The 13176-nt window shown below is 36.3% G+C and overlaps 1 protein-coding gene across 6 annotated transcripts in view; it reads right to left on the minus strand.

Annotated features, from left to right (window-relative positions):
• The window catches only part of OSBPL1A (oxysterol binding protein like 1A), a 241841-nt gene that overhangs the window by 141223 nt on the left and 87442 nt on the right, over positions 1-13176 (minus strand). For 5 of the 6 annotated variants that reach the window (XM_077778061.1, XM_077778060.1, XM_077778059.1 and 2 more), the window contains 2 exons: positions 12461-12583; positions 7102-7183 (listed from right to left, as the gene is read on the minus strand). In XM_077778061.1, coding sequence (XP_077634187.1) covers positions 7102-7183; positions 12461-12583 — 205 coding nt within the window. Of the gene's footprint in view, positions 1-7101; positions 7184-12035; positions 12053-12460; positions 12584-13176 lie in introns of those variants that run through there. The other variant, XM_077778064.1, reaches the window with a different exon arrangement.

Consider the following 13176-nt stretch of genomic DNA (forward strand, 5'->3'; position numbering starts at 1 on the left):
TATTCTTTACCAAGTTGCTAAACAGCAAAAAAGAATACCATATGCCAGATGCTGTATGACTTAAATAGTACCTCAACAGATGTCTCACACAAAGCTGTGGATTGAGTACCGTGAGGGGATGTACAAAAAAATCAGGCACAGCCTCTGCCTTCCATAAATGCACTGGGTAATCTAGTAATTTTCCACTTGGCTGGCACAAATGGTCAGAAGATGAAAGCACAGTCATTCATGGATATATTTCTTTTTTATTAAATACCATGATGTACTTAATCATCCACAATTCTGTGCTTTAGATACTTAATACTTTATATACTTGTTGATTCACATATAACATGTCCAAAATAAATTTTTATGAATTTCAAGATTTTAAACAAAACTGATTCTGTAACCTTTTAAAGGATACTCCAAGAAACATATATTGACTTTTAAGAATCCATTATTGAGAATGTGTTCGATTCTTTCGTTCCAAACACCATTTCTCTGACAGTCTGGTGTTCAAGCAAGATTTTGAAATTTACATTAACGTGCAGCTCCACATAGGAACTGATACTTTAGTGCCAGGGCAGCACATCAGAGGCCGCTTGGTTCATAGTGGCATGCTTCACATATGATAATGTTTGCATATTGTTATATGAAAAGAAAGAAAACTGCTAACCTTCTAGTAAAGTTACCAACTGTGAATCACTGTAACTCTGTTAGCCAGTTAATATTTAGAGACTAAGTCAAAATGAATATATGTCAAAAGGTCATTATGTAATCACATTTGGCCTGATGTAAGAACTGGACACTTAATTTTGAGGAATATCATTTTTTGTACTAAAAATGTTTTTGAACTCAGGAAAGTTGGTAGAAGATCTCAAGTGAAAAGCTCAACTTTAGAGACATGTATAAAAAGCTCACAATCTGTCATTTTCATAACACTGTACAATTTTTAATTGGTTAAGTTTTAAAACTATTGGGGGAAATACTGTTTTCTTATTATGCTAGCAAACGAAACCTAACACAGATGACCTCCATCATTCTTCTGATATAGATAAAGGTCCACACTCCTTAGCCAACACTTAAGACACTCTATAAATTGAATCCGTTTCAGCTATACTATTTTCTCAAAGTATTTGTTTTCCTAGAAATATCCTTCTACTTTATGGCCTCCAAACCTTTGTTCTTCCCTGAAAATTGAAAATACTAATTATTCATATTTAGAAGTTTCTCACTTAAACCTTTTTTTTGTTCAAGGCCAAGTTCAAATGCCATCCTTCTCATGAAGACTTAATTTTTTTTTTATGATGAAGAAAAAAGAGCAATGCATCTGACTATGTACATTAAGGTACATGATCTAACCTACATGCAAGGAGGCATTTTAAAAACTTTCACACCTAACTGGAATTCTACAAACGCCTCAAGAAAATCAGTATGCTCTCCTCAAAAAAGGAGAAAAAGATATCTGCATGTAAAAATCAACTGATGTTCTAAAAACGTTTACATAAAACTATAACTTGAAAAAAAATTGAGAGAAGCGCGTGGGTGGCTCAGTCGGTTAAGCATCCGACTCTGGCTCAGGTCATGATCACACGGTTCATGGGTTCAACCCCTGCATCAGACTCTGTGCTGACAACTAGCTCAGAGCCTGGAGCTTGCTTCAGATTCTTGTCTCCCTCTCTCTCTGACCCTCCTCTGCTCACGCTCTCTCTCTCTCTCTCTCTCGGAAATAGATAAAACATTTTTTAAAAAATTTAAAAAATTGAGAGGCCACATCTTTGAAGAATATACATGCATTTTTTTGTTGTTCAAATTAAGATGACTAGCATGAACACACACACTAAACAAGTACTACTAACCATGCTGTTTATATCTATATAATCTGTATTAGCTGCAATGGAGAGTATAAAATACGTAGTTCAAAACAGCATGTGTAAAATGAGTTACAGGAGTTAAAAATGAGAATAAAAAGATATCAGGGATATTGTAAGACATAGATATCAAAAATTATGCACAGATTTTTAAAAATGTTAAATATACAGAGTAAGGAATAACCATTCTGGGATGGAGTGATCAAGTGGAGTCTGATAAGAGATATGACTTGATTTGGATCTTGAGGAAAAAGTTAACAGTTTTAGTGTTAAATATAATGCCCAATAAAGCAAACATATCTAAAATCGCTAAACTTATTATTTTCTGATAGTATAGACAACACCAGTCCTGAAAGAAGATCATATCAGGATTGTGATCAAGGGGGAACTTCAGAGAGCCAAGAGGCATCCACCGTGGACCAAGAAGCCACCATGTGGCTGTTGAGCGCTGACTTAATCTACATACTACCTTGACAAAACAAAGTTGGCATTTGTTTCTGAGTTCAAAAGAAAGAAGTTATAAATGTATAAGCTAGGTAAGTGGGTGATTCAATTCATCCACTCAAAAAATGTACAGCTGACCCTTGAACAACATGGGAGTTGGGGCACTGACCCCCTCACAGTTGAAAATCCATTTATTATCTTTGACTCCCCCGAAACTTAACTACGAACAGCCTACTGTTGACCAGAAGCCTTACCAGTAACATAAACTTTTAGTTAACACATATTTCATATGCTATATTATATACTGTATTCTTAAAATAATGTAAGGCAGAGAAAAGAAAACATTAAGAAAATCATGAGGAATAAAAACTTTATTTATAGTACTATGCTATACATACATATATATATATATATTAAAGCTACATATAAGTGGACTCATGCAGATCAAATCCATGTTGTTCAAGGATTAATTGTGTAGATGTCAAGTGCCCATATGAGCCACCCACTAAGGTGCTGAAGATTATCAGCAAATAGAAGACCAAAATTCCTGCCTTCATCGAGTTTATACTCTAACAGGAGAGGCAGACAATCAACTACAATACATATACAGCAAGTTTGATAAGTGACAGAGAGAAAGAACAAAGCAAAGAAGGGGAATATCAAGTGTTCGGGGGAGGTGAGACTTCAGACAGGATGAGGTATCAGGGTCCTGGCAGGAGAGAGCTGGCAAAATGAAAGGGCGCCTGTAAACTCCTTTAAAAAACATTAGACACAAAGGAGCAAACTAACAGACCGCCATGCAGGACAGCTGCCACCCTGGAACGGAGAGGCAAAAGGATGGGTCAGTGTCCCTCAGCGCAGCAGGAGCCGGAGTCCCAGATGGGGGACCTTCAGCCAGGTGCAGAGACACAGTAGTGCTATTACACCACAGCCCGGCTGGAGGGAGGGAGGAAAACGCCCGACTTCTCTGGTCCCCTCCACCAAGCTTCTGACAGGGTCTCCCTTTTACTGAATCCAATCAGAAGCCTGAGGGTGAGAAGACCCCAGTAACGCAGCCTGTAGTGATCAATGGCCCCCGGCACCAAGCAGGGCAGAGAATGGATGTGGGGGAGAAAACCAAGGCAGGCAGCAAGAGGAAGCCAAAAGCTTCTGTTTGAGCAAAGAGTCCAGCACATAAGGACATGTGTGAGTATCCTGGAGAAAGCCTTCCAGGCAGAGGGCCAGCACAGCCCAAGCCTGAGGCAGGAGTATGCCCCGCTTCTCCGAGGGATAGCCAGAAGGCCAGTGAGGCTGGAAGGTGAGCAAGCAGGGGTAACTAGGAGATGAGGACAGAGAGGTCCAAAAGGACTAGAAAGGTCTGTAAGTCATCAGAAGGAACTGGTCTTTCATTCTTAGTGAGATAATCTGGAATCTACTACATGGTTTGAGCAAAGAACATTGTACACTGATGTTTTAGAAGGGTCTCTGGGGCAGGGACTAGAAGGGCAAGGATGGACTCTGAGGCCAGGTAGAAGGCCGTTTCAATACTCTATGTGAAAGACAATGATGGCTTGGGCCACGGTGGCAACAGTGAAGGAGGCAGAAAGTATGTTTACTTAAAGCCTAGATTTTGAGCAAAGAGTTTTAAGTGGGTTGAACAAAAGTGCTTTTTAAGAGCTTTTTTCTTTTAAATAACTGAAATCATTCTAATTTCTTTAACCGAGGATTCAGTATATGCATTTAGTAACATGCAACAAAGTACATGCATTAAAGCTGGCATACAAAGTATAGCTTTTTTACAAAGTCATTTAAGCAGTACATTAATCAGCTCACAAATGTTAATATGCTCTCACCCACTAATCTCACTTCCAAGAATCCTATGGTAATAAAGTGATCAAATTTAAATGTACAGCACAACATTATTCATAATAGTTAAAAACTGGCTACTACTTAAGGGTAAATTTAGGGCTTTATGGAAGAATAGACTGCCCAGCCTTTAGGGAATCTTCCAAAAGTGTTATTATTTTAGGTGATTTTCTTTGTTTTTGCAATTGGCTTTTTGGTAAAGATAAAAGAGTAGAGGTTTCAACACTGCATTCACTGAACCTTGAAGGGTATGTTGCCAATGCCAGATACCTGAATTTTGGCATTCATCCAAACAGAAATTAGGTTTAAGGAAATAAAGTAGTATTGCAAGTAGGACATTCTGTACCAAAATATAAAATGAATATAGATGGTAGCCAACTTACAATGGTTTGCTTACCATTTTTTGACTTAATGATGGTAGGAACAGAAAACACATACTTTGAATTCTGAGTTTCAATCTTTTCCTGGGTTAGCAATATGCGGGTATGATGATCTCTTGCATGTGGGATACTGGAGTGGGCTGTTGCACCCCGTCAGCCACTGCAGAGATACACTTACAACAACCCGGTATCCAGACAGCCATTGTTTTCACTTTCGGTACAGTAGCTGAGCAATTACATGGTGTTTAACACTTACTATAAGATAGGCTTTGTATCAGATGATTTTGTCCAACTGCTGGCTAGCAAAAATGTTCCAAGCACGTTTAAGGTAGACCAGGCTAAGCTATGATGGTTAGTAGGTCAGGTATATTAAATGCATTTTTGACTTATTGAGATTTTCAGTTTACAACTGGCTTATCAGAACATAACCCCATCAGAAGCTGAGGAGGATCTGTAACCATAAATAAAACTGAAAAATAAGTTTGTGATTGGGCTATGAAAGTCTTTAAATGCTAGGATAAAGAGTTTGTATTTTATTCTACAGTTTCAAAGACCCATCACTTTTTCAATGGAAAAAAAATTATAAAAAAAGTGCCATTCTAAAATTAATCTGGCAGCAATAATGCAGCATTTCACAGAATCTGGTTGGAAGAGTCCTTAAAAGCCTTTGGATTCCCGTTAAGGATGGAATGCAGGGGGTCCTAGAAGACAGGGAGACCACAGCCTGCTGCAGTGACATGGATTTGAGGGGACACAGAGCCCAACCAGTATGGCAGAAGCTGGAATAAGAAGGAAAGGAGGGGAGTCTTAACGATCACTTAATTTTGTACTAAAATATAAGACAAGTAACAATCACAACCACAAGGTTTGGATTTTGTACGCAAACATTTTAGTTTTTCATCCTGAGAAGTTATGGGCAAACAATGTAGACAGTTTGAAGTAGGACACGTTCTGTCAGGCTACTACCCATCAGCAATAAAAACATGGTGCAAGATTATTCTATCTATCCTTTGGCATTAAGCCTCCACTCTTTAATTCCATTCACGAAATCATCTTAACCCTATTTACTATTTACATAATATGCAGATTTATCTATCTATACCCATCTTTCAAAAAATGTTTACAACTGTATATAAATCCAGTGAATTTAATTGTAGGTATGTAAAATAGCATTGTCAGTTCAGAGACATCTCAAGATTTCCTAGATGGCAATGTCCAAAATGTAGTATCTTCTGCAATATTGAATATTATGCATATTTCGAAAAACACAGAAGATGCATACCATTATTATTAGTGACATGTCACACAGATAATAGGAACCAAGAGATTTGACTTGAGGTTTGAAAAAAATCTCAAAACTTAATTTGGTTGTCGTTCTGATGTAATTTCTTTCTTTGTTCTATGTTAAAGGAATTAATCCTTATATTTCAACTAACTCTGGACATTTTCTACAGCTTTTAAATGCCGTTGGGATCTCTTCTTACTTTTGATGGTTCTTGAAGATGGGTGTTTTAAAAGCTCATTGATGGTCACAGTTGCATTACTGTAAATATACTAAAAACCGCTGAAGGGTACATTTCACATGGGTGAATTGCAGAGTATGTGAATTCCATCTAATGAAGCTGCTCCTATTTAAAAAGTCCTGAGGATGAAGAGTGCTAAATAATATAATAATCCAGCTCACAATAATCAAAATGGCTTAACCTCTGTCCTTCTCAAAGTTATCATCGCTGATACCAATACATGTTTGTGGAACTGACATAAAGGGATGCCTGAGGCCCATTTGGACAGATATAAAATACTTGTGCATGATTAAAAATGATAGTAAAACTCAGAGGCAACTAAATCAATTATATTTTAGTGAAGTTATTTATAAACCATCATAGCTAAAATTTAAAACAATGGTTAGGAGTCTAAAGTCTAAAAAACACAGTTTTTAATTTACAAAGTAATAATTGTTTCTGAATATGTAATTTTTATATTAGGTTTTTGATTTTATATTACATTTTATTTTGATTTTTGGAGTATTTATAGTCAACCCTTGATAACATTACTAATGGAGACTGAAGGCATAAAAAATAACTACTCAAAGACAGATTAACCATTAGACAGACAAGTTCATATATATATTCATAGAACCATAAGAGGCCAAGATCTGGAAAATCTGGAATCAACCAACATCTTCATTTGAGAAAAGGAGGCTCAGAGAAGTTAAATGTATTATTCAAAGTAACAACCAGTTAAGTGGCAGAATAACGATTCAGACCTAAGACAGTTTGATTCTAAAGTCCAAGTCCTCTGGGATTCATAAGAATTCTCATTACGTAGCCAAAATGAACTAAGAGCCCCCAAATGTCACCTTTTACTTTTCTTAAAGTAAAAAATTAATCTATAAACCAAGCCTCCTCCATGAGAAATTTTAAATAGCCCTTTTAAAATTTCAAAATAGTCTTATCAAACATAATCCTGAATTGAATACTGAAAATTATCTAACATGAAAGGGTCAACATCTGCAATAAAGGGATGTATTAAAGAGTGGGTCTTATTTGGTAGTTTGCCCCCCAACTTTTTTTTTCTTTTACCTTTAGCCATGTCACATTCCTTAATCATTTTCAGAAAGTTGAAAATTTCCCTATCTAGTTTCTGTTGGCATTTTTGTGCTTTCTGGGAAAATAAAAACAAAAATAAAACTTATTAATACAGGATTTTTACAGTACATATGCTTTAATATTTTTATCAAAACTTTTAGTTCATATGTTGATACACAATAACTGAGATATTTTCATAAAGAGAGAAAAAGAACATTTCCTTAGAAATTGACTACTGCATTTAATCATATACAGATTAATAAAAATCTTTCTAAATTTTAAATACATTCAACATCTGTCATGTAGACAATATACAATTGCATTAATCGTGTTTAAGAACTCATTATACCATATACATCTGAGTTAGATTTCTCTGATTAATCCTTTTTGCAGACGTGACTAAATTTATCCAGGAATTATAAAACGTATTAAGAATAGATTTTAAAAATTGTTTTTGTTTAAAAAAATCTAGATGGTACTAACACTTAGAAACCACAAACTGGGGCACCTGGGTAGCTCAGTCGGTTAAGTGGAGGACTCTTGATTTCAGCTCAGGTCATGATCTCACAGTTCATGGGTTCAAGCCCCTCAGGGAGCCTGCTTAGGATTCTCTCTTTCTCCCTGCCCCTCCCCCACACTTGTTCTTGCTGTTTCTCAAATAAATAAAGTTAAAAAAAAAAAAAACCACAAGCTGATTTTTGCTCAGCAATCTAAGTGCTCACAGCCCTCACAAAAGGAGACCAATAGGGACATTTTCTTAGCAAGTCAAAGCTTATAAAAATAAGATAAAGTCAATTATAGAAAGCATCCTTCTTGCAATTTGAAATTTCCACATTTTTAGATCCCTAAAGTAAAACATAAATATAGAATTTTATGACGTAAGTTCCATCCCATCTTAGATTTGGAAGTCCAAACTGAAAAAAATCAGATAAATACATTTGTTATATTAACAATGTAATTTTGAAGTTAGTTTTTTTATAGTTTCCCTTTAAAGAGGAAGAATAAGCAAGAAAATTACTGTAAAGTCACCTGATTATGACAGTGAAAATAAGTTATTCTGAGAACCTTGAGTTTCTTGCTATTAGAATTAGATTGTTATAAGTAGAATAATACATTTAACCTTATGAATCTTCTCCACCTTGTACCCCTAATCCCAAATAGCTCATCACTCAACATTTTAACTCCCCCCAAATCATTCCTTCATGACAAAGGGACAAAGGTAAGCAGCCTTTTCTCCTTTTTCAACTTATAAAATTTTTAGTGCTTATGAAGCTCAATTCAACCACAGCAGAATTATTCATGGTGGCACCACATCAGTGACAGGCAATGCTCTCTCTAAAATCTACATTAGTCTGTTGTGAGAACTCTAACAACATCAAAATATAATTTTGTGTGTGTGTGAAGAGGGAAAATACCTACACTATCCAATTTAAAACACCACAGAAAGGGAAATGGTATGTACTGTATGTTGGATTGCTTTTTCAGACACAGCCTATAAATATAAGTGGAAGGCCTGGGCATGCACTGCGACCAAATGTATCACTCATAATTTATTAACAGGAAGTTGTCATGTTTACACTCTGCATATTTACTACTCCTGCCCATGTGCAAGTCAATGCTACAGTTTTCACTTTTCCTTTCTATGGTCAAGGTCAGCTGGACACCTAAAAGTAAGCACTGGCCTCATTTGCGGACTGGGAATTTGACATGAGCGTGATACGTCCTCAGGTAATAAGGACAAGAATGGTCTCCATAACATCCTCCTCAAATACTTGAGTCCCAAATATTCATCTTCCCTTAACAGTTATACCTTCCCAACAGTTACTAAAAAGAGCTTCCCTGATCAAGGATTTACTTGTTTTTTTAAGCAGTTTTTAAAAATTTCTCTTAATGTTTTATTTATTTCTGAGAGACAGAGAGAGAGAGAGAGAGAGAGAGAGAGAGAGAGAGAGAGATGGTGTGAGCAGGGGAGGGTCAGAGAGAGGGAGACTCAGAATCTGAAACAGGCTCCAGGCTCTGAGCTAGCTGTCAGCACAGAGCCCAATGCAGGGCTCAAACCCATGAACCGTGAGATCATGACCAGAGCCAAAGTCAGACGCTAAACTAACTGAACCACCCAGGCACCCCGGATTTACTTGTTTTAAAAGGTACATAATAGGTTAGTTGGAGAAGATTTGATCCACACATTCTGTTTTATAGTCAGGTATAACGTGTCTTCTGTTCTCAACAGTGGATGTGGTTTTAATTGATACTAAAAGGAACAGAAAGAGGATATCAATACAATAAAATGTACACACATTCTCCAGTTTGCCGTAATTTCCCCTTAGTAGCTATGGTATATTATGAAAACCTAAGTCTATTTATGAAGATTAAGGTTTACGAGTCCTTTGCAGAGCCCAGCAGGGTATCCCATTGTTCACTTCTAGGCCGTGCACCTTAACTCATGCACTCTTTTTAGGTTTTAATTTTCTTGTAATTCTATGAAAACAGGATCCCGCTATGAGCAATGACCTAGTACCCAAAGTGTGACGGTATTTTGAACCTAAGTCACCTGGGCACAGAACTCAAGAACAGGAGTGCATCTACAGCCACAAGGCCCAGAGGTCAGGAGCACCCAGGTGAGCAGCTGGGCACATTCACAACAAAGGCTTCCTACTCCTACTTCTGCTCACCCAGATTTTGGCTGCCAATTTTTTGTAAGTTGATGCTAAGCCACCTTATTATTCGTGACTTAGAAAAACACCTCAAAAATTTATATCAAGGGCCAGAGAGGACTGGATAGGATAGGGCAGAGGTCATTAATTCCAGGCTATTTGCTACAGACGATCCACATTTGGTTAATTAAAAACAGAAGTAGACCGCCTCCACTCAAGCAATTAAAAGGGACAAATTATTGATACACACAACATAGTTCAGTGAAAAAAGGTACCGTGAGCACATACAGTAAGATTCCAATTACATGAAAATCTAGAACAGGAAAAGCTGATACTGCCTATAATGACAAAAAACAGATCAGCGGTTGCCTGAGATGGAGGTGAAGGGCACTGCCTGAGGAGGGGCCTCAGGGAACTTTGAGGTGATAAAAATGTTCTCTCTCTCAAAAAGATACGAAGACATCATATATATACATATATACATCATATATACACATATATACACACATATATCTCAGAGGTATATGAAGACATCATATATATTTTGACAAATATATATACTCAGAAAGAGAGAGAGGAAGGGAGAGCGAGCGAGGGAGGGGAAGAGAGAGGTGGTTACAAGGGTATATACATTTGTCAACATATGTATATACATGATGTCTTCACTGAAGAAAGACATAAAATGAATTTTATTATATAAAAATTGTATCTTGAGAATATCAATTTAAACTTTTTAAATAGTATATTGTAGAATCCTGGTGACATTTCTTTTTGCAGAAAACAGCCAGGATTTTGAGCCCTATGTCCCAGTACTCATCTCTGAGGCTTCCTACCTCCACACCAACCCATCTCTCCTCAATCTAAGTCCCCCTCAATCTAAGTCCATCTGAGGAAATAATGTTAGTTTTATGTCAATTCAGATGGTTTTAGAGTATTCTAGTCCTAGAGTCCCTAACTTTCTTTAGAAAGTCTATAAACATCTAGAATAGATCTCATTTCATAAATAGGTCCCAGAATAACCTTACAAGTTGAGAATCCAATGATCAAAGGCATTCTGGAGCCAGTCTCCTACAAACCACAATTCAACATACTTCACAGCTCATTTTAGATTATAACCTATTTTTGGACCAAACTTTAGGAACTGAGACAGAGTTAAGTCAAGATTCACAGAATTAGCATTCAAATTCTGTTGGACAGAGACACGTTTATAACCTGCCCAACCTGCAAGAGCTCACAGCTTGCTGTAACTCTCAGGAACTTTGAGTGCTATAAAATCTAGAAGATAAAAGCTTCATAATCTTATAATAGGAGCATGATATTCAAGTAAGTAAAATAAAATCGAGCTGGAGTTGTAACATGAAAATTTGAAAACTATGCCAAAGAAGAAACACTTTTTCAAGAAAGTTTTTTTAAATGTTAGGCAAGTTAGTATGCCTTTCTTTACCTGTAGCTTCCATTAAAAAGGTCTTAAAATTACCATAATCCTAGGAAAGATATTGGTATGCTTTGTAAGTCCTTCTGGGTTTTATCATTTACCTTTTATTGAGGATAAAGGGGAAAGGATTTCTTTTCATTTAGGGAATGTGGACTAGCAGTTACAATATTTAGCACAGTTGTTTTTCACTTGTTTAACATGATTCTGCCCATCGATATTTAAACCTTCTTTATTTACTCAGTTTTCATGTTATTTAGATGCTGTGGTAGATGTTACTTTTGCAAAGTTCATGGATCTGAAAATTATGTTTATGGTTGCCACACTACACATTAGGCTTTAAAAAACAGAAGTAGCTCTGATAAAGCAAATGTCAATAAATATTGGGGAATGCCTTCAACAGAACATGGAAAAGCTCAAATTTCTTAACGTTCCATCGTAAAATAAGATTAGAGACTGAAAAACCCCAATCTCTTTCTTAAGTTTATAGGTCCTTAAATCAATAAAACTCCTTAGGTATTAGCAAACTTAACTTCATCAGAGTTGTTGACTTAGAAACATTCAAATCCTGCAATGATTTATTTATTTTTTAAGATTAAGTTTAGTAGGCAAACTGCTATGTTCTGACATAATTACTTGGACTGAAACTCCCTCATCCTTATATAGTTCTAATTCTCCCAGACCCAAGTCCCATTTAAAAGGTACACCCAGAAAACTGATGCCCAAAAAAAAAATACTTATTTCATTTGAATTACATATGCTGCTGATATTTCTCTATGGATAAGACGTTGTTGTCACTTCACATGAAGGCATCTCCATTCATTACTAACGTCTTACCTTACCTCTAATCAACGCAGTTACCGATTGCAAGTGGTTTCAAATCAAACTACTGGCCAGAAAAGGTATCACTATGGTTGCATTATTTAACTCTGAAATATGCAGTGAAGTCATAAAGGGCAGCAAGTCAAGCATGCTCCCCCTACTGGCAGCAGTTTTCAAACAGAACGACAATCTGATTACAGCCATGTGAAAATTTTAACAAAAAGATACATATGAGCACTGGCCCCTATCTTTAGAGTACTATCTACAGAGACATTTGATGGTATCATCATAACAAACTTTATAAATAGCAATAAAATGTTACCTAAGAGCAATGCTATCTCCATTGTCCTCAGATACCTTAATTTCAAGACTTCACATCTGACAAGAAAGTTCTTGGTGACAAGAGTTATTAGCTCTAAAAGTCAGGTTATGTTTTTCTATATACCTCTAAGGATTCCTTCAAGTCTACAGTGGAAATTGCATCTTCCTCTTCATCATCAGTCAGTTGGTCCTGGGAACAGTAGTGAGTGCTATATGCAGAATGATCTTCTATTGCTTCCAGCCAGTCCTGAGATAATCCAAAAATTCAAATAAAAGGGAAATGCATTTTTATTCAAAAGAGGTAATATGACAACGACTTAGAAAGCATAAATTTACATGGAAAATAGTATTATTGCCTAAAAAGAAAAAAGATGATAGAAGTCTCTTATCCATGACATTTCTAGATAAAAATTTTTCTTAATAGTTTAAAAAATATCATCTATAGGGGTGCCTGGGTGGCTCAGTCAGTTAAGCATCCAACTTCGGCTCAGATCATGATCTCACAGTCCAGGGGTTTGAGCCTGGTGTTGGACTCTGTGCTGACAGCTCAAAGCCTGGAGCCCACTTTGGATTCTATGTCTCCCTCTCTCTCTGCCCCTCCCACCTCCCACTCTGTCTTTCGCTTGCTTATTCTTCGTTTATTTTTAAACAAACATTAAAACAATTTTTTTAAATCATCTATAGATTTATAGATTTATAATACATTATAAAAGCTGAATAATGAGTGGAATCTATAAATCTATAAAAATATCTATAAATTTTTTCACTTAAAATGATAGATTCTCAACACTGTTGTATATATTATATACTAATAAATCCAGAAATAACATTTCACTAACT

Source organism: Crocuta crocuta, unplaced genomic scaffold, assembly GCF_008692635.1.
Source record: "Crocuta crocuta isolate KB4526 unplaced genomic scaffold, BGI_CrCroc_1.0 scaffold26, whole genome shotgun sequence".
Lineage (NCBI taxonomy): Eukaryota > Metazoa > Chordata > Mammalia > Carnivora > Hyaenidae > Crocuta > Crocuta crocuta.